The following is a 20,755-nucleotide window of genomic DNA, read 5'->3' as shown; positions in this document are numbered from 1 at the left end:
CTGCAGTTCAGGAGACGCAGGTTCAATCCCTGGGTCGGAAAGATCCCCAGGAGCAGGAAATGGCAACCTACTCCAGTGTTCTTGCCTGGGAAATCCCATGGACAGAGGTGCCTGGCGGGCTACAGCCCATGGGGTTGTAAAAGAGTTGGACACGACTTAGCAACTAAACAAGGACAGCAACAACATGGGCGTTGTGTTGGAATGTGAATTGTGCACTTTAGGCTTTTGTGTATTTATGCCCAGAAGTATAGGAGAAAGGACAGCATCTGTGAATGTAGAAAGAGCCAATGAAAACTTGATATATAGGTAAAACACTTCATTTGTTTGTTTAGTTCTTATTTTCTATAAATGAAGTGTCACTACCTGTTCATGGGCGTGTGCCTTAGTGCTGGCCCTTGGTTCCTTCTGGGTAGGTTGAGCGAGTTTCACTCCCCAAACTTGAGTCCTTCAGGAACCATCATTGTGGTTTTTGCCATGTCTGCAGACATTTAACACTTTTCTTTAATTTGTTTGACTTTCAACTTAGCCTTTATCTAAGTGATATCTATGAAACCATGGATTCGCTGTCGGGTCCCCTAAAACCACAAGCATTGCAGACGGCATCTCCTCAGTTGTTGGGAACTGGGAGCTCGATCTCTAACTCTTCTTCCAGCTCTGAAATTCAATAAGCTTGGCATCTGGGGTTTCCAGCTGGGAGTTTTGACGTTAACGCCAGTGGTGGTTTATGCGTTTTTCCCAGTTGATACATAGAAGTAGAAGTCGTCAACTTTCTATATATATGTTAGAATATTAGATTGTATATAAGAATATTTTATGTAATACAGTAACTATTGCATTTTGCAGTTATTTTTCAAATGTGAAGGACAAATTACATGATTTTAGTTTCTTAAGATTTGGTACATATTTCTCCAACTAGAATATTTATTTTTATGTATTATTTTTATATTTTAATTGAGGAGAGCAAAACCTGATGATCCTAACTGTGAAGTCACCCAGTAGGGAATACATGGATTTACAGAACCTTCAATACAGCCTTAAAAATACAAGTAGAAAACATGTAAAACATACAATGTTAATAATGTAGAAGAAAAATACAGAATTTGGAACATAGGGTTTTATATTCACTGCTCTGAAGATGTCATGGGAAAACACCTAAATTATGATAAATACCTGTATACTGTAACTGAAGTCATATATTCTGCATTATTTGTGAGGAGTACTGTCAGAAGCAAACTAAATGTTGTCATATAATCAAATTACATTCTTTGCTTAGTGGAAATACAATAATCATGTATGTGTGTGTTTAGAAGGATATTATAAAAACTCCCTCTACTGAACTTCTTTAAAACTAAACTTGATGTCCTGTTGTAAAAGGGGTTACAGACCAAAATAAAGAGGATAAGTAAATACGATGGGTTTTATGTATCCTGCTAGCTTAAATGGAGTACTGTGTTCTGCTCGGTCAGAGATGAAGTGTCTGTCGCCTTGCACACCGTCTATAAGCATTTACTTTGCTGCACAAATAGACTGTGAATGTAGATGTTTGACCTTGTGGTATGACATTACTTTAACAGAGAGAAGGAGCAAGAAAGGGAAGAACAGTTAATGGAAGACAAGAAAAGGAAGAAAGAGGATAAAAAGAAAAAAGAAGCCACTCAGAAGGTGGGTTTAATCAATTAAGTCTGTCTTTACATCCGGTGCATATCTAGAATGAGTTGCCTTGGCTTGGGTGCCTGACATCTTAATAATGCTACTTGAGGCATTAGTTTACTTGATATTTGAAAGTGGGAGAAAGTTAAAGACCCTCATTGATGATCGTAAAGTAGATGTTAAATTAATGCTGCAACTGATTTTATTGAAAACAACAGTAAGTAATATCAAGAAAAGCAGGAGAGTTACCAACACTTAAATGCTTGTTGTGTTTCCTTGTTTGTATCATAATTAATCTCCATTTTCTTAAGCAAGTTTATGGAATGATTTTTCAAAACTTGTGAGTTTGCCTTGATATTGTCCTTCTGGTCCACCTATAATGTCATTTTATATGAGTCTGCTTTTTGATAATTCCATTAAAAAAAAATCTCCCTCAAAGAGGATCTGGTGGGGGAGGGGGGGGCGCAACTTCCCTGGTGGTTCAGTGGCTAAGACTCTGTGCTTCCAATGCAAAATGGATCCCTGGTCAGGGAACTAGGTCCCACATGCCACAACTAAGAGTTTGTATGCCACAACTAAAAATCCCACATGTTGCAACTAAGACCTGGCACAGCCAAATAAATAAATATATATATATTTTAAATTAAAAGAGGATCTGGTGGGCCTGCTTAGTGCTCTGAAGGCAATAGTATTGCTTGGCTTTGAGGCATTTGTTTAGGGAGAAAGAGATGCTAAAAGGAAAAAAGACATAGGACTGACAGATGTCAACTGTCAGGGCTGTGGGGAACAGAGAGTGGCTAGACCTCCTGCCCTGTCCCCTCTGCCCTGGCCATAGTCTGAGCTGACTACCTGCCCTCACTGCTCTTTCAGCTTCAAGAGCTTCATCTGATGGGCTCTGGTTCGGCAGGGGTGCTCTGCTGCCTTTGCAAAGTGCCTGGCAGAATCACTTCACCTCCAATTCTTGTTACCACTATATGACCCTCACTGTGAGGCAGGTTTGAGGGTCCCTGCTATGGAGCCAGGTTATTGAAACTAGGTTTAGGGAGGGGGACAACTGTTAACAGGGTTCAGAGGCAACTCTAGATTTAGAACAGACTCAAGGCATTCAAACTCAAGGGACACTGCAAGTTTCCCCTGCATCATTAGATAGCATTTCCCTTAATTCTGTTCTCTGAATTATTGAAATCACGTAGGAGTGCCGGCATAAGACACAATACTGGAAATATTTTCTGACTTAGATTGCATGTGACCCTGCTGCATTAAACATGTGAAATGTAGTTTATCTTCAAGGCTTAATTAAAAGGAATATTCATTATTGTTTGGTGCCGTAATAGACTACTGCACTCTTTAAGGTTTTGTCTGCTTTTAATTATGTTTCTGGCTCTATTAATAGTGGCGGGCTCACCATCACATCTTCATGCTGTCAGGATACCTGCTCTGATCTGAGCTTGTTGAAACTGTCTAAAATGATGGTACAGAGTCGGAATTAAAATGTCAGATGACAACCCAGAGGCTTTTTTTATACTTGGTGGACACAGCCACCTTCCACGTCACTGAAGTTGTTATATGCGGCTCCACCAGCTCTGGGATGTCAGAGGCATTGCCCCTGTAGCCACACGTACTGACTTTCCCATGGGAGTGATGGGAGAGAGAAACTCAGTGAGGCTTTCTTTCCTTAGGGCATTCCCATTTCATCTACTGAATTGGTACAAGAAATGGATTTTGCAGTCTGTGGAAATGCATGGTTATAAGCTGTCCACTGGGGACCTTGAACAAAGGCTGATAACAGGAAAATGCCAAATAGAGTGATTGTTTTGGGCCTTGTGTACAGTTCATCTTTGTTTTTCACATAGATAACAATGTCTTTTAACCTGAAATACCAGTGCTAGAAGTGATTAATAATAATGTGCATCTATAAACTTTTGTTGTGGATCCCCCTAATAGAAAAATGACTTAAAATAAAAGATGGTGTGAGTTCATTCAAGAGTGAATTGGGATTATTTGTGCAGAGAATTTTGTACGTACAGCTGGAGTGTCTACCCTGTGTGCTTGCATCTGCATTAAGAACTGGTTTAAAAGTTACGGCCAAGAGAAATATCACTGTAAATGAAATTTCACATGGTTAATTAGGAACAATAAAAATTTGGTCACGTTTGTTCAAAAATGTTCTAGATTGGCTGGTACAGGATCTAGGCTTGACACATGGCCTTTGATATTGTTTTACCATCCTGAACCATTGTATAATTTCAGAATTAGATTCTGATTTAGCAGTTTTAAGGAGCAAGCACAAAGCTCACCATGTGACTGTCTTAGTGGTTTTTAACCTCACTGTAGAGACAGCATCTCAACTAAGAGGCTTAAAATGTGCTATGTTGCAAAGAATTGTAGAGAATGTGCCAGTGGCCCTATAATAGGGTCATACACTCACTCAGTCAGCGAACGTGTGGTGCCTCTTCTTAGTGCTTCCACATCTTTCTCACAGCCTACCCCATTGCTTTATAATCATCTCTTCGTGTCTGTTTTCCCCATTAGACTGGTAAGTTTCTCGAGGTTTTATTCATATTTATATTTCCAGTAACTAAGACAGTGCCCAAGACAAAAGCATTACTCAAAAAATGTTTGTTTAATAAGTAAATGGTCAAGAATGAATGCTAGCAACATAATGTTCATGGAGAACTGACTTTTATTTAGCTAAATTAAATTATTTATACATAGAAATTAAACATGAGCTGCTTTCCCATTGTTCTCAGTGGTTATGGCGGTTTGTTCTTTCTAGAACCATCCTTGAGTAAACGGTGTTAGATTTCCAGTTATGAAGGAGGTGTCTGAGAAGGATTTCGCCTCACATTCATTTGGCTGATGCTGCTCAAGGATCATTGTTTAGCGTTAGCAGAACCCATGCTTTGATCTTCCAGCTTTTCACTGTCTTGGAGGACAACACTTTTAAAAGAAACCACATTTTAAGACACATTTGACATTAGTTGGATTTGTTGCTTATAGCTAGGGAAGACATTGAGTATAAGTAATAACTTATCTTCCAAATGGCATTCTAAGAAGTATTTATTTACCGTGGTATAAACTGCTGTAAGGAGTTGATCTGTGGTTGCAAATCAGTTCATTCTTGGATAGGTGGGGTTACAGAAAAATTATACAGTAGAACTGACCTCTGTAACAATTAGTACTGGGAAACATTCATTTTAAGAGGCTGCCTAGCACAAATGCAGTACAGCTGATTTAGCTTGTCTTTTAATGCAAGAATGTAAGAAACACTCCAGGGGGTCGTCCAAATGGATTGTTTTAATTCAGTGGTGTGCTGGAATCCATTTTGAAGCGGGCTGGTTAGCCACAGGACAGACCTTCTGAAGATGAGCATGTTTTCATGAACATCCAGAGCAGTAACTTAGTATGATTACCAGCCACAAATAAATCAGACCTCTTCTTTTCTGTATGAATATTTTGGTTATAGAAGTTGGAGAACCAATACAAAAAATTTTTTTTGAAGATTAGCAATTGGGAACAGGGGGTCAAAATAACCCATGATCTCAATAATGTGATTTAACCCCTGTTGGAATTCTGGTACATTTCCTTTGGAATGTCTTATTCATGACCTTTTGTGGTTTTGTTTAAATATTAGAAGGCATGGATAATTAGATGCCCTCCTTTATTTTCCCCTCTTAATAGCAGAAGAGTTTTCCATGTGGCTCCTAGTCATCATTTCCAAACTCTCTCAAAACCCATTATTATATTTAGCATGTCCAACCTTTTAGGTTAATCAGTTCCAGAAATGTATTCATTACTATATAAAGAAATACTTTCAACAAAGCAGTCTATATTTGTTCAAATTTATCTGTGTCTGTATGCTCAGTCACTCAGTCATGTCTGACCCTTTGCAACCCCACAGACTGTAGCCCGCCAGGCTCCTCTATCCCTGGGATTTCCCAGTCAAGAATGGAGTGGGTTACCACTTCCTTCCCCAGGGGATCTTCCCATTCTAGGGATCAAATCCACGTCTTTTATGTCTCCTGCATTGGCAGGCAGATTCTTTTCCACTGCTCTACCTGGGAAGCCACATTATAATTTCAACCTTATTGCTCTATTTCACATTATTTTCTATAAACTTTGATAATTATAATAGCAAACAGTTATTGAGCATTGCTGTAGGTTGTCTGGCTTAATCTTTACAGCAGTCCTTTGCAGAGAGATACTTTTATTATCCTCATTCAACAGATAAATAGAAAACTGAGATCACACAGACAGGAAGTGGCAGAGCTTGGTTTTAAATCCAACTTTCCTACTGTGATCTCTGATGCCTCTGTGCATGGGACCTTAAACTTTGCTTTCTAGATTTGAAGTCAGGTGTCTGGGTCCATACTCACAGGGAAATCTTTTTGTATCTTTTGTATCTGTGGTTAATTTTGTTTCTGGGCCTCATCCATTTCGTTTTCTGGATGTCGAATGGGAAACACTATCCCCAGTGCAGGGACCTCATTATTTATCAAGAGTGAATGCTTTTTGTCTTAATTTTTGGACTCTTTCATAATGATGGTCATGTAAGTTATAGCCAGACATATGGCCATTGTCTTTAGAAGGATATCTGAGCTGACTTTTTCCGAGCTTTAGCTCTGCCTATGTATCTGACAGCTTGAATTATTTGAGGTATCAGAATTACAGTAATCTTATAATACTGGTTTAGAAAGCAAGTCTCATTTACCTATGTCTGTTTATTTTGCAGGTCACGGAACAAAAAACCAAAGGTAAAATTTTCTTTTTCTTTTTAGATTTGTGCTCTTTTGTGTTGAGATTTTACACTTGCTGACTCAGCCTCCAATCCACTTGATGCATGAGGGTGGGTGTAGAATAATTAAGGTTGGTTGTCTGCAGTTACTGAAGAGCAGTAATGACAACCTAAAAGTACTTATACTAGTGTTTCTAGTTGGCCTTGTGTTTTTTTAGGAGGCAGGAGAGTAGATAGAGTAATTCCCCATTTTGAAAGTAAGGAGGTCATGATTTTAAACAGAATCTTTTCAGAATTTTTCTTGGAACAATAACAAAAGCAGCACACTGGCCCCTACTTTACAGATGGCAACTGTAAGAGAGAGTTGTTAGCCATCTTGATCCGTGACAGGCATTGAGTCTGAAAACGAGTGTTATATTTAGGATGGTCACACTGTCTTCTGAGCTAGAGCCTAAAATATGCTTTTTGAAAAGATAATGTACTTTACCGCTTACAAAATAGTGATATGTGGTAAACAGAAGCAGATATCCCTGAGGTCATTCTCAACCTCTAATGGTCTGCATGTTTTCAATTCTTTCTCCTCTGTTACTTTTGACTATGCAGTCTTGTCTGTGATGGTCATACTTTGGTCAATCCCGTTAAGGACGAGAAGCATCATTCCTTGAGACCAGTGTTGTAGCTCCTATCCTCGCCCATCTGAATATGATGTTCTCTGCTAGCATACGCACTCAAATTATCTGCATAGAGTTGTCAAAACACCCAAACCGAGGTCTCTTCCCACACCCTCATGGTCCCAAGCCACAGCCATAGGAGGTATACTTAGGGAAGTTCTGTAGATGACCACAGTATATGTCCCAGATTGAGAACCACTGTCCTAGATGAAGGGAATTGTGATAACCTGGGGGAAGATAGGGTCATAGAGAAGCCAGGCTTAATGAGAGCTTCACTGAGGACTGGTTTCTTCATTGTTCTGTTTTGTTGGACTAAGCATGTCACACAGTGATGGAAGACTAATAAAGGCAGTAATAGTTTCTTATGGAACTTAGTTCAGGAAAACAGATTCTCAGATGAGTAGACATTACTGCCATATGTTTCTAATTGAAAGGCATTTTAGGGAATTCCCTGGTGGTCCAGTGGTTAGGACTCCATGCTTCCCCTGCAGGGGACAGAGGTTCGATCCCTGGTTGGAGAAATAAGATTGTGCATACCTCATGGTGCTGCCAAAAAAAAAAAAAGATAAAAGGGAAAGAAAGGCATTTCTTTTCCTTTTTTTTTTTTTACATTTATTTTTATTAGTTGGAGGCTAATTACTTTACAATATTGTAGTGGTTTTTGTCATACATTGACATGAATCAGCAATGGATTTACATGTATTCCCCATCCTGATCCCCCCTCCCTCCTCCCTCTCCACCTGATCCCTCTGGGTCTTCCCAGTACACCAGGCCCGAGCACTTGTCTCATGCATCCAACCTGGGCTCCTGATCTGTTTCACCCTAGATAATATACATGTTTCGATGCTGTTCTCAGAAAGGCATTTCAAAGGAGAAAATAGTCTAGAACTTTTTACTGATTTATAAAATAAACTGAGCAAAACTTACTAGTTGTAATTATTTTAATTAGTTAAAATAGTGTTCTCCCTTTATACTTTGTCAGTTCCTAACCCAGAAATAGGCATTATTTTGAAAGTATCTCTGTAAATTACTTGTTTGAAATATAAATTATACTTTACAATAGAAATAGAGTTATTATTGATCCATGAAACAGTGTCCATATTTTCTAAACCAACATACTATCTAGGAAAGGATTTTGGCATATAAGTGTTTTTATAGGACTTTTTGATGACTTATGGGGACAACAGATGAGAAAATTGGCCTTTTCCTGAAAAAATCCAGACTCTGTGGTTACTGGAACACAGTGATTGGGTTCCTGGGCCTGGCCACAATTTTTAATACTTGTGAAGCCAGGGACCAGTTCAGCTGTTGAAACAAGCTGCTCTGTATGTTAAGTGGTATTTCTGTTGGAAAACTGAAAATCCGTTAGATTTTTCTTTTTTTATTTGTACCAGGTCTGTTCTTAGAATCACATTCCTCTTTCCTCTGCCAAAGCCTTAAAAGTTAAATTTTGTTTTTTACTTCTACCAAAGTTTTCCTCTGTTTAGGGTTTTTCTCATACCTACCATAAAATGGAGTACAGTTGCACAGTTTCCATATTCCCCTTCAAAAATTAAAGTAAAATAATCTGAAGTGAGCGGAGCGCCCGTTTTGAGTCTCATAATGGATTTAATTGTTAGAACCAGAGAATAAAAATAAAAATTATCCCTGAGGTGTGTTAGACCATAAGAAGAGGGAGGCCCTGATCTTTTTACCTTTTTTTATCCCATTTTACAGCCGTATCTTCATCTTTGTTCCCAGGGGTCTGCCTGAATCCCACTCCTCTTCCCTCAGCTGATGTTTCTGGGTCCTGTTCCTCTTCCCAAAAAAGATGCCTTCCTTGGGCAGGCTCCCCTGAACTCTGACTCCACCTCTCTTTCCCCAGCAGACCCTATGAGAAAAAAAGAAAAGACTGTTGGTGTCAAGGCTGTGGTTGTACAGAAAGGACTAAAGTAAGATTTGTCCATATTTCGGAGGAAAAGTAGATTCCGAGTATATTTTCTTATCTTCCATCTTTTTTTTTTTTTTTTTTTTAATGGTGAGGATTTCAGAGAGAACAGAATGGGCTTTCAAGTAGAGGTGATGGACATGGGCTAGAGCTGGGCCTGCTGCTCAGGTAACAAATACTGCAAGGTACTTAGGTAGCAACTGATCTCGTTCATTGGGTATTGGTCTTGAAATTGGAGACATTTGTAGGATTGATGTAATAGACCAGATTTAACAGGGATGAAGGATACAATTAGGATTAAAGACGTAGACTATGTAATGGAAGGGTTTGAACTTAACCACCTAGTGTTGAAGGTATTAGGTCTTAGGGTTACAGTTGGCTTAATAGAAGTTACCAGTATGAAATAACTGACTTATAGAAATACAGCTTTAAGCTACATTACTAGAAATACAGTATCTAGGCAGGGATTTGCAGTTCCTGTAATGGGCACCGCTCTATGGAAAGGAACAGAGATTGACCTCTGTTGGATGGACCTTGAGGAGTTCGGGCCAGATTGGTCGAGGAATTGGAACCTGTGTCCCCTCTGGGAGGGCTAGACGCTGGAAGAGGGGAGGGAATGTTTAACCCCCAAGGAAAGGCTTTCCACATGGGGAAGCTCTGATAACTTCAAAGATTTGAGGGACTTTGGTGCCTGACACTTAGCATTTCCTTGGTAAATGTCTGTTGGTGAGTCAAAGAAATAGGGGAAAACTTCCGGCTCAGTATAAATTAAAATTTTTAGATATTATTGTACAAAGCAAATTCATAATCTTCACCCAACTGGGACACAACAAAAAAACAATTTTTTCCCATCATCATACCTGGGGTGATGGACCATTTTATTCCACTGGCCAAAACTCTTATCTTTGAGTCTATTCCAGAAATCCTATTACAGTGACTACATGGTGCTCATTGTAATAACCTTCAGTTCAGTTCAGTTGCGTCCAACTCTTTGCAACCCCATGGACTGCAACACGCCAGGCTTCCCTGTCCATCACCAACTCCTAGAGCTTACTCAGACTCATATCTATCAAGTCAGTTATGCCATCCAACCATCTCATCCTCTATCGTCCCCTTCTCCTCCTGCCTTCAATCTTTCTCAGCATCAGGGTCTTTTCCAATGAGTCAGTTTTTCGCATCAGATGGCCACACTGTTGGAGTTTCAGCTTCAGCATCAGTCCTTCCAATGAATATACACGACTGATCTCCTTTAGGATGGACTGGTTGGATCTCCTTGCAGTCCAAGGGACTCTCAAGAGTCTTCTCCAACACTACAGTTCAAAAGCATCAATTCTTCAGCACTCAGCTTTCTTTATGGTCCAACTCTCACATCCATACATGACTACAGGAAAAACCATAGCTTTGACTAGACGGACCTTTGTTGGCAAGGTAATGTCTCTGCTTTTTAATATGCTGTCTAGGTTGGTCATGGCTTTTCTTCCAAGGAGCAAGAGCCTTAATTTCATGGCTGCATGTACTAACCTTGGGTCTACTCTAATTTCAGCTTCCCTGGTGGCTCAGTGGTAAAGAATCTGCTTGCCAGTGTAGGAGATGGGGGTTCATTCTTTGGGTCGGAAAGACCCCCTAGAGAAGGAATTGGCAACCCAGCCCGGTATTCTTGCCTGGGAAATTCCATGGACAGAGGAGTCGTACATGACTTAGTGACTAAAACAACAAACAACAGCTAGTCTAATTTATTAATATTTAAGACAGGCTCCACCCCCACCCCCCAGGTTCAACCAGTTCCCATTAAACTGGGAACGAAATCACTAATGATTTAATGAGGAGAGAAACTTCCAGTGAGATGATCTGGGCGAAAGCCATTGTGCATTGAGTTTGGGGAATGAGTGAGAGGTAAAGAAACAGAGACAGTGCTTTAGAGGTTGCTGAACAGTGTTGAGCTTGCATCGGCCACTCTATGTGTCATCAGTCTTTGAGATATTTTTGTATTGCCTTGATTATTATTCACCAAGAAATTCTTCAGTCTAAAATAATGTCTTTTGTAGAACATGTTTGTATTTTAACTATTACTTTTAAAACGTTACTGGAAGATGTTTTTTTGGTTTTGTTTTTTAATGTTTGATACCATCAAGGTATTTAGAGAAAATAGTTTATTGGTCCTGCCCATCTCAGAATTTTCTTAAGAAAACTTTTATCTGAAAAAGCATCTTACTGAAGTTTTTCAGAAGTAGAGGCAATTAGAAGCTCAGACTGTAAGATGAGATTGGTATAAAATAATGGCAACAAGAGAAGGGGAAAAGAGTCAATCATTAGAGGAAGTAAATGCTTTTCAGTGGTAAATGAGTGGAAATTAGAAAGTAGGATACCCAGTTTTTTCCACAGTGTCTTTATTCCCCTTTGAAGCAGAGATCAGGTTTAAGCCACAGACCTTTTCTCTGGAAAATGAGAAACTATGCCTTTATTTTGAGCAGCTCATCTTCAGAAATATCTGTACCACAAGCTGCAAGCCATTAAGATTCAGAAGAGAAAAGAGAGGACCTGAGAAGTAATTCAGACTTAATCCTAGTTTCCCTCTGCTCGGTTACCCCTGATGCTCTGGAATATGCCATGATCCCTGCAGGGATTCTGATGTTGGACTTCGGGATGCAGGTCGGGTTGGGCATCCTGCTTAACACCTGCATTGCTCTGCAGTTAGTGCTTAGAGTGTGGTAAAACAGGGTAAACACTCACTCAAGCCCTGCAACAGTTCACTCTTAACATGTACTGCAGGCAGGCTTTTTCTGACAGTGTCCTAGAGTTTTGAATGACTAATCTCCCAGGAGGGAGCACTGTGTTGGAAGGAGGATAGTCAAAAGGTGGTCCCATTTTATTATGACTTCATTACTTATGGTCCATTGTACCTCTGATGTGATGGTGGGAAAATGCCCTGAGAGCTTTGCAGGGAATCTTATACAGTATATAATATCTACCAGATTTCTTCCACTGTGCTATGAGTGATTCAGAGTTCATCCAACTGATGTTCAGATCTCAGCTCTATAGGCTCTTCTTACCATGTCTGATTCTATTTTAGGGAAATGAGTGACAAGCCTGGTTACTTTAAAGTGGAGGTTCTAGTCTTTTTATAGAAGGGTGGCCCTGTAGAAGCATAATTCTTTCTGGCCTAAAAGCTAGTTGGGAAGAATTTCCCCCAGCCTTCATCAGCTTCTTGTTTATTCTCATAATAAGAGGAGAGGAGACTGGAAATGCTGTGTGCTATGGAATCCTCCAGACACAGATAGAAAATGGATCATTAAATAATTCATCTGTATTCATCCATTTGTCAGTCATTTATACATTGGTCTTTATAAGTCATGCAAAATCCACTATATTAATAATACTGGGTTAGCCCAAAGTTAGTTCAGGTTTTTCTATAAGATGTTATGGAAAAACCCAAGTGAACTTTTGGGTCAACACAGTATTAAGCAATGACCTATTTATTTTCTTGAGAAATACATCTATTTATCTGTTCATCCTCTCACCTCTCTTCCTTCTTGGGAGGCACAGTACTGCCTCATGATTGGCTAAGGTTAGACCAGGGGTTTAAGCCTTGAAGTTACTTCAGGCTCCTGCTCTTTTTTCTTCCTGTTACTCATAGTACTCCCCAGTGTCCAGCGGGTGTAGATTGGGCCCCCTGATTTCTGATGATGTAGCTCTCTCATAAAGAAGCCAGTTTAGTGAACAGCCTGCTGACCCAGCATGGTTTCAGCAGTCAGAGCAATACTGCCCCCAGGGCTGGCGCTCGCATGGCTCTGGGGCTCAGGGACTCTGGCCTCAGAGTCCTCGGAATTCCCAGGCTCGGTGATTGATTGTGTATTGCTGCCACAGTGTGCTGCCAGGTAAATTTTCCTGGAAAGGGTGGAGTCTTTTGGTAGGATGAAGCGAGGGATTTGCCAGTCCAGAAGAACTTTCTCCACTGGGTGGAAGGGAAGCCAGAAGGGTCCAGCAGAGCTTCATAGTCATCTCACATGTTCCCATCCTTCCTGTTTGCCATTTTACAAGGGAGGAAAAACCTTAAATATTTAAATAGGAAAAATATCTACATTTTGAAATTTTTATTTTAAATGAATAGTTGAAAAAATACACATAAGGGCCACTTAATTTTTTTTTAAATAAAAGCAAAGAGATTTATAACATTTCTAATGTTTACACAGGATGCCAAGCAGTGTCTTTAAGTTCAGCTGGCTGTAGAAACCAAAACCACATTGATCTTGGGATTCTGTAAGCCTGGTTTCCCTTTAGGGGTATACTTTGTGCCAGGCCCTAAGAAAAAAAAGTGAAAGATGGGTTCCTGCCATTGAGGGTCTTCTGACCTAGTGGGGAGAATGATCGACAAATGGAGAATCTCAATATAAACAGTATTTTCAGTGGCACAGAGATGGACAACATGGTCCAGGAGCGCACATGAAGGGGGCTGAGCATACCTGCTCCAGGGACTTTGGGTAAAGTTTCTTTAAGAATGTGGATGGAGAGAAAGAGCTGCTGGGCTGAGAGCCTTGAACCTTGCCCCAGGGGTTTTGCCTGGGGTCTGTGTGCACCCTTAGGCCTGCTAGGCAGCCCTTCAGGGGGCTCCACTGTTGATTTCGGGGAGTGAATGGTGCTTACTTCCTTCTCTTCCTTAGTTAACGGAATGTCATTCCACGATACCGCAGTGTTTGAATCCTTGTCACCATCACTCTCCACCCTTAGCTATCTCCAGTAAACTGAAGATGCTGGGGGATCTGGAAACACCATGTCCCTCAGAGTAGGATGAAAGGAGCATTGTCTTATTGGAACCTATCTCATGGACACTTTCTTGAAAAAATAAGCTTCAGAAAAATTCACTGGATTTCAAAGGCTATTTCCCCATCTCTCTCTTTCAGTGCCCGAAGTGACGAAACCAAGTTTAAGCCAACCAACGGCCGCCAGCCCAATTGGCAGCTCTCCATCGCCACCAGTCAATGGTGGCAACAATGCCAAAAGGGTGGCAGTGCCGAACGGACAGCCGCCCAGCGCCGCCCGCTACATGCCTCGGGAGGTGCCGCCCCGGTTCCGTTGCCAGCAGGACCACAAAGTGTTACTGAAACGTGGGCAGCCCCCTCCACCGTCCTGCATGCTCCTCGGGGGCGGGGCGGGGCCTCCTCCCTCCACGGCGCCTGGAGCAAACCCCAACAACGCACAAGTGACAGGAGCGCTGCTGCAGAGCGAGGGTGGGACCGCACCAGGTGAGCGCGCCTCGGGCGAGGGGGACCGGGGCGGGGTTGCAGGGAGCCAGCGCATCACTATGTGTTGCCTGTCTAAAGTCCACAAGAACCGTTGATTATATAGACTGAGTTAGTTAGTGTTAGTCACTCAGTTGTGTCCGACTCTTTGTGATCCCATGTGACCTGTCAGGCTCCTCTGTCCATGGGATTCTCCAGGCAAGAATACTGGAGTGGGTAACGATTCTTGTAGACTCTTGGGGTTATTCGGAAGATGGAGCAGGAGCCCAGTGTGCGATGTGTACCAGCATTTCTCTCCTGAAACTGGGTTTCAGTGTCTGGCGAGTGTCTTCTTGGCCTGCTGCTCTTTTTTTTTTTTGAAGCTCAATTTTATTTTATTTTTTTTATTAGTTGGAGGCTAATTACTTCACAACATTTCAGTGGGTTTTGTCATACATTGATATGAATCAGCCATAGAGTTACACGCATTCCCCATCCCGATCCCCCCTCCCACCTCCCTCTCCACCCGAATCCTCTGGGTCTTCCTAGCGCACCAGGCCCGAGCACTTGTCTCATGCATCCCACCTGGGCTGGTGATCTGTTTCACCATAGATATTATACATGCTGTTCTTTCGAAACATCCCACCCTCACCTTCTCCCACAGAGTTCAAAAGTCTGTTCTGTACTTCTGTGTCTCTTTTTCTGTTTTGCATATAGGGTTATCGTTACCATCTTTCTAAATTCCATATATATGTGTTAGTATGCTGTAATGTTCTTTATCTTTCTGGCTTATTTCACTCTGTATAAGGGGCTCCAGTTTCATCCATCTCATTAGAACTGATTCAAATGAATTCTTTTTAGCAGCTGAATAATATTCCATGGTGTATATGTACCACAGCTTCCTTATCCATTCATCTGCTGATGGGCATCTAGGTTGCTTCCATGTCCTGGCTATTATAAACAGTGCTGCGATGAACATTGGGGTGCACGTGTCTCTTTCAGATCTGGTTTCCTCAGTGTGTATGCCCAGAAGTGGGATTGTTGGGTCATATGGCAGTTCTATTTCCAATTTTTTGAGAAATCTCCACACTGTTTTCCATAGTGGCTGTACTAGTTTGCATTCCCACCAACAGTGTAAGAGGGTTCCCTTTTCTCCACACCCTCTCCAGCATTTATTGCTTGTAGACTTTTGGATAGCAGCCATCCTGACTGGCGCGTAATGGTACCTCATTGTGGTTTTGATTTGCATTTCTCTGATAATGAGTGATGTTGAGCATCTTTTCATGTGTTTGTTAGCCATCTGTATGTCTTCTTTGGAGAAATGTCTGTTTAGTTCTTTGGCCCATTTTTTGATTGGGTCATTTATTTTTCTGGAATTGAGCTGCAGGAGTTGCTTGTATATTTTTGAGATTAATCTTTTGTCTGTTTCTTCATTTGCTATTATTTTCTCCCAATCTGAGGGCTGTCTTTTCACCTTACTTATAGTTTCCTTTGTAGTGCAAAAGCTTTTAAGTTTCATTAGGTCCCATTTGTTTAGTTTTGCTTTTATTTCCAATATTCTGGGAGGTGGGTCATAGAGGATCCAGCTGTGATTTATGTTGGAGAGTGTTTTGCCTATGTTCTCCTCTAGGAGTTTTATAGTTTCTGGTCTTACATTTAGATCTTTAATCCATTTTGAGTTTATTTTTGTGTATGGTGTTAGAAAGTGTTCTAGTTTCATTTCTTTTACAAGTGGTTGACCAGTTTTCCCAGCACCACTTGTTAAAGAGGTTGTCTTTTTTCCATTGTATATCCTTGCCTCCTTTGTCAAAGATAAGGTGTCCGAAGGTTCGTGGATTTATCTCTGGGCTTTCTATTCTGTTCCATTGATCTATATTTCTGTCTTTGTGCCAGTACCGTACTGTCTTGATGACTGTGGCTTTGTAGTAGAGTCTGAAGTCAGGCGGGTTGATTCCTCCAGTTCCATTCTTCTTTCTCAAGATTACTTTGGCTATTCGAGGTTTTTTGTCCACATTCTTCGTTGCCTTTTTTCCCTCCTCAGACAAGAGCATTACAATTCAAGCCCCCATTGCCCCAGGTGCCTCTTCAGGTGTGTACTCGGGGCGACTGGAAGCGAGGCTAGTGCAGAGGCTGGTTCTGAATCTCAAGACGTGCATGTTTATGTTCCTGGAACTCTGGGAACAGAGAGAGAATGGTCTCTTAGATTATAATGCAGAATTTTGGGAGAATTCCACATAATACCATCCTATTAGTAGATTTGTAAGATCAATGTTTCTTTATAGAGAGCCCTGGATTTTGAGCTCTGTTAAAAATTGTATGTATGTATAAGAAATCTTTACCTGAAGGGCTCTGCTGGAAGTTTTGAGAGTTTTTAATAGATGAATGCTAAACAGCCAGCAGCCAAGAACTTCCAAATATCATCCCCCATTTTTTAAAAACTTATCAAAAGATTTCCACTTATTCTTCAAATGTTTTTTTGAGATCATACTCAAATTCAGAGCTTGAAGACCATCAAGTGTTGGCAAGGACAATGAATTGGTGGTTGTTAATGGTAGGATGCTTTATTCTAGTTCTGATTTGAACATAGAATTGACTAGAGATTTTTTTTTTTTTTTTACCATCTTATGTGCAAAGTAAAGATGGAGAGAAAGCTGGCAATGACATAGGCCTTCATACAGAGACAAGTCCTATTCATGAGGCTTCCTTTGGTAGCTGTCAGGATAGGCCCAACCCAGACAGAGAAAGGCTTCCTGGCCCCTTGTCACCAGCTGCAAAGGGAAAGTGTGAGGGGGTGTTTGTGTCGGGCACTTTAGCTGCTGAGTCTCGCCAGGCCTGGACGTAGACATGGGTCTAGCATGAGTCACTCTCCTGTTTACATTCTTGAAACCAAGGAGGCCCCTGATCTCAAGAGTTTGAGATTCTCTGCTTCCTTACTTTTATATGGCACTATGTAATATTTTTTTTGAACTTCATATTGATTTAAAGCTGTTTGGTTAAAAAGAACTGAAATAAGTTTAGAGGAAATTATTGGTCTTAAAAACAGGTCATTCCCCCTCCCTCCCGTGCCAATCAAATATGCTCTGAGCCAGACTCTTTTTATCAAGTTCCTTGGGCATACAAACTGATTCATGCTTGTCTGCCCTGGCATCTAGCTGGGTGGGCATTCATCATTCAGCAGCTGCTTACTGAGCAGCAGTGCCCTGGCTGCCACATGGAATTTAAACGTTAGCAAGATACGTCTCTGCCTGGAAGGCATTCATGTGAGTGAAGGAAGAGGTGAATGCAGTACACAGAGCAAACAGCTCCAGACAGAGAAAGGCTGTTTTCAGGTGGTGAGCTCAAAAAAACTTCATGGAAGAAGTGGCACTTGAACTAGGCCCAGAAAGATGGATAGATTTCAGTGTGTGAATTCCGAAGGAAAAAACAATAGGTGCCCATGAGGAATGCAGCCAGGGTGGGATGGCACAGTTTGTAGAGTGTGGGCATCGTCAGAGAAAGCAGGGGAAGGGGAAAATGGAAAAGTCAGTGGGTCCCAGGTTGTGGAGCATCTTAATCAGACCTCAGGCCCAAGAGTTTAGCTTTATTCTTATGCACTACGAAACTCTCCACTCCTTTCCATAGAGCAGTGATACAATCAGAGGTGTGCTTTATTAATACTGGGGGTGTTTAGAGTGGGTTGTAGCTGTAAAGCCAGGATGGGCTATTAACTGCATTGTCTCAAGATATGGGAAGTCCCTTCTCTGTCCCTGGAAGTAGCATGAGGATAGCCTTGAGAGGTGCTATGGGGGTAGGATTTAGCAAATACACCAACCAGGCAAAACAGAAGAGACTAAGACGGGTATGATGCAGTTAAGCAAGGCAGGCAGTGGGTAGAGAACTAGTTTGTGGGGAAGTGATGAGCTCGCTTTGGGGGTGGTTTGAGCTCGAGGGTTGAGAGATGATGCATGTGCCGCTGTGATTAATGAGACCATCTCTTTCTCAGAGTCAACCCTTGGAGGTGCTGCTGCTTCAAATTATGCAAATTCCACTTGGGGCCCGGGAGCCTCCTCCAACAGCGGCGCCTCCCCCAACCCCATTCACAGCTGGGACAAGGTGATTGTAGACGGGTCTGACATGGAAGAGTGGCCTTGCATTGCCAGCAAAGACACTGAGTCTTCTTCCGAAAACACCACCGATAACAACAGTGCCTCGAACCCTGGCTCTGAGAAGAGCACTCTGCCAGGAAGCACCACTAGTAACAAAGGAAAAGGGAGCCAGTGCCAGTCTGCAAGTTCCGGGAACGAATGTAATCTTGGGGTCTGGAAATCTGACCCTAAGGCTAAATCTGTTCAATCTTCCAACTCTACTACAGAGAGCAACAATGGACTAGGAAACTGGAGGAATGTGAGTGGTCAGGAGAGAATTGGACCTGGCTCTGGCTTCAGCAACTTTAACCCAAATAGCAACCCATCTGCCTGGCCAGCGCTGGTCCAAGAAGGAAATTCTAGGAAAGGGGCATTGGAAACGGAGACTAGTAATTCCAGTGCGCAGGTTAGCACAGTAGGTCAGGCATCCAGGGAACAGCAGTCAAAGATGGAAAATGCGGGTGTTAATTTTGTTGTCTCTGGCAGAGAGCAGGCTCAAATTCATAACACTGATGGACCAAAAAATGGAAACACTAACTCCTTGAACTCAAGTTCACCAAACCCCATGGAGAATAAGGGAATGCCCTTTGGAATGGGCTTGGGGAACGCCTCCAGGAGCACTGATGCCCCTTCACAAAGCACTGGAGATCGAAAGACTGGGAGTGTTGGATCTTGGGGTGCAGCTAGGGGGCCTTCTGGAACTGACACAGCCTCTGGACAAAGCAATTCTGGAAACAATGGGAACAATGGAAAGGAGAGAGAGGACTCCTGGAAAGGAGCTCCTGTTCAGAAATCAACCGGGTCAAAAAGTGACTCTTGGGACAACAATAACAGGTCTACGGGTGGGTCCTGGAACTTTGGCCCTCAGGACTCTAATGACAGCAAGTGGGGTGAAGGGAACAAAATGACATCCGGGGTCTCTCAGGGAGAATGGAAACAGCCGACTGGGTCTGATGAGTTGAAAATTGGAGAATGGAGTGGTCCAAACCAACCAAATTCTAGCACTGGAGCATGGGACAATCAGAAGGGCCACCCCCTCCCTGAAAACCAAGGCAGTGCCCAGGCTCCCTGTTGGGGAAGATCTTCCAGCTCCACAGGAAGTGAAGTTGGAGGTCAGAGCACTGGAAGCAACCACAAAGCAGGAAGCAGCGACAGTCACAGTTCTGGCCGCCGGTCGTACCGGCCCACACATCCCGACTGTCAGGCTGTCTTGCAGACTCTTTTGAGCCGAACTGATTTGGACCCCAGGGTGCTCTCAAACACCGGCTGGGGCCAAACTCAAATTAAGCAGGACACAGTGTGGGACATTGAAGAGGTGCCAAGGCCCGAGGGGAAATCTGACAAAGGAACTGAGGGGTGGGAGAGCGCTGCCACACAGACCAAGAACTCAGGGGGCTGGGGAGACGCACCCAGCCAAAGCAATCAAATGAAGTCTGGATGGGGAGAGCTCTCAGCCTCTACAGAGTGGAAAGACCCCAAGAACGCAGGAGGCTGGAATGACTATAAGAACAACAACTCTTCCAACTGGGGAGGAGGACGCCCGGACGAGAAGACATCTTCCTCTTGGAATGAGAACTCCAACAAGGATCAGGGGTGGGGAGGTGGACGCCAGCCCAACCAAGGATGGACTTCTGGAAAGAATGGTTGGGGAGAGGAGGTCGATCAGGCGAAAACCAGCAATTGGGAAAATGCTGCGAATAAACCTGTGTCCGGGTGGGGCGAAGGTGGGCAGAGTGAAATCGGGACTTGGGGGAGCGGTGGGAACACAAGCCTGGCTTCCAAAGGCGGGTGGGAAGATTGCAAAAGGTCTCCGGCGTGGACAGAGACAAGTAGACCGCCCAGTTCCTGGAACAAACAGCACCAACAGCAGCAGCCGCCGCAGCAGCTACCGCCACCACAACCCGAGGCCTCTGGCTCCTGGGGAGGCCCAGCCCCACCACCTCCAGGCAATGGACGACCTTCCAATTCCAACTGGAGCAGCGGGCCGCAGCCAGTAACCCCCAAGGATGAGGAACCCAGCGGTTGGGAAGAGCCATCCCCGCAGTCGATCAGTCGGAAGATGGACATTGATGATGGCACTTCCGCGTGGGGAGACCCCAACAGTTATAACTACAAGAATGTGAATCTGTGGGATAAGAATTCCCAAGGGGGCCCAGCACCTCGAGAAGCAAACCTGCCTACCCCGATGACCGGCAAATCAGCATCAGGTAGGTGATGGCTTTTTCTTACAGGTTTTGGTGAAGAAAAACAATCCTAAACCAAGGCATTTTTATTAAGAGGTATTTATTGAACTTAGCTTCGTTCTGAGACTCTTTCCTGCTTTAACTGTAGGCTGTTGTCAACAAAAGCTCTCTTTATATCAAACGTTGGTGAGGATAGATGCTGGTGGTACATGGTAATGCTCTTTCTTGGTAAAAGGGGAAGGTGGCATC

The 20,755-nt window shown here is 42.6% G+C and overlaps 1 protein-coding gene across 9 annotated transcripts in view; it reads left to right on the top strand.

Moving 5' to 3' along the window:
* Positions 1-20,755, top strand: part of TNRC6B (trinucleotide repeat containing adaptor 6B) — a 254,502-nt gene that overhangs the window by 174,693 nt on the left and 59,054 nt on the right. For 8 of the 9 annotated variants that reach the window (XM_043881416.1, XM_043881415.1, XM_043881408.1 and 5 more), the window contains 4 exons: positions 1,575-1,662; positions 6,383-6,404; positions 13,882-14,223; positions 18,182-20,530. In XM_043881416.1, the coding sequence (XP_043737351.1) occupies positions 1,575-1,662; positions 6,383-6,404; positions 13,882-14,223; positions 18,182-20,530 (2,801 nt within the window). The remainder of the gene's footprint in view (positions 1-1,574; positions 1,663-6,382; positions 6,405-13,881; positions 14,224-18,181; positions 20,531-20,755) is intronic. The other variant, XM_043881410.1, reaches the window with a different exon arrangement.

This window comes from Cervus elaphus, chromosome 22 (assembly GCF_910594005.1).
Source record: "Cervus elaphus chromosome 22, mCerEla1.1, whole genome shotgun sequence".
Classification (NCBI taxonomy): Eukaryota; Metazoa; Chordata; class Mammalia; order Artiodactyla; family Cervidae; genus Cervus; species Cervus elaphus.
This window is presented reverse-complemented; position numbering and strand designations above follow the sequence as displayed.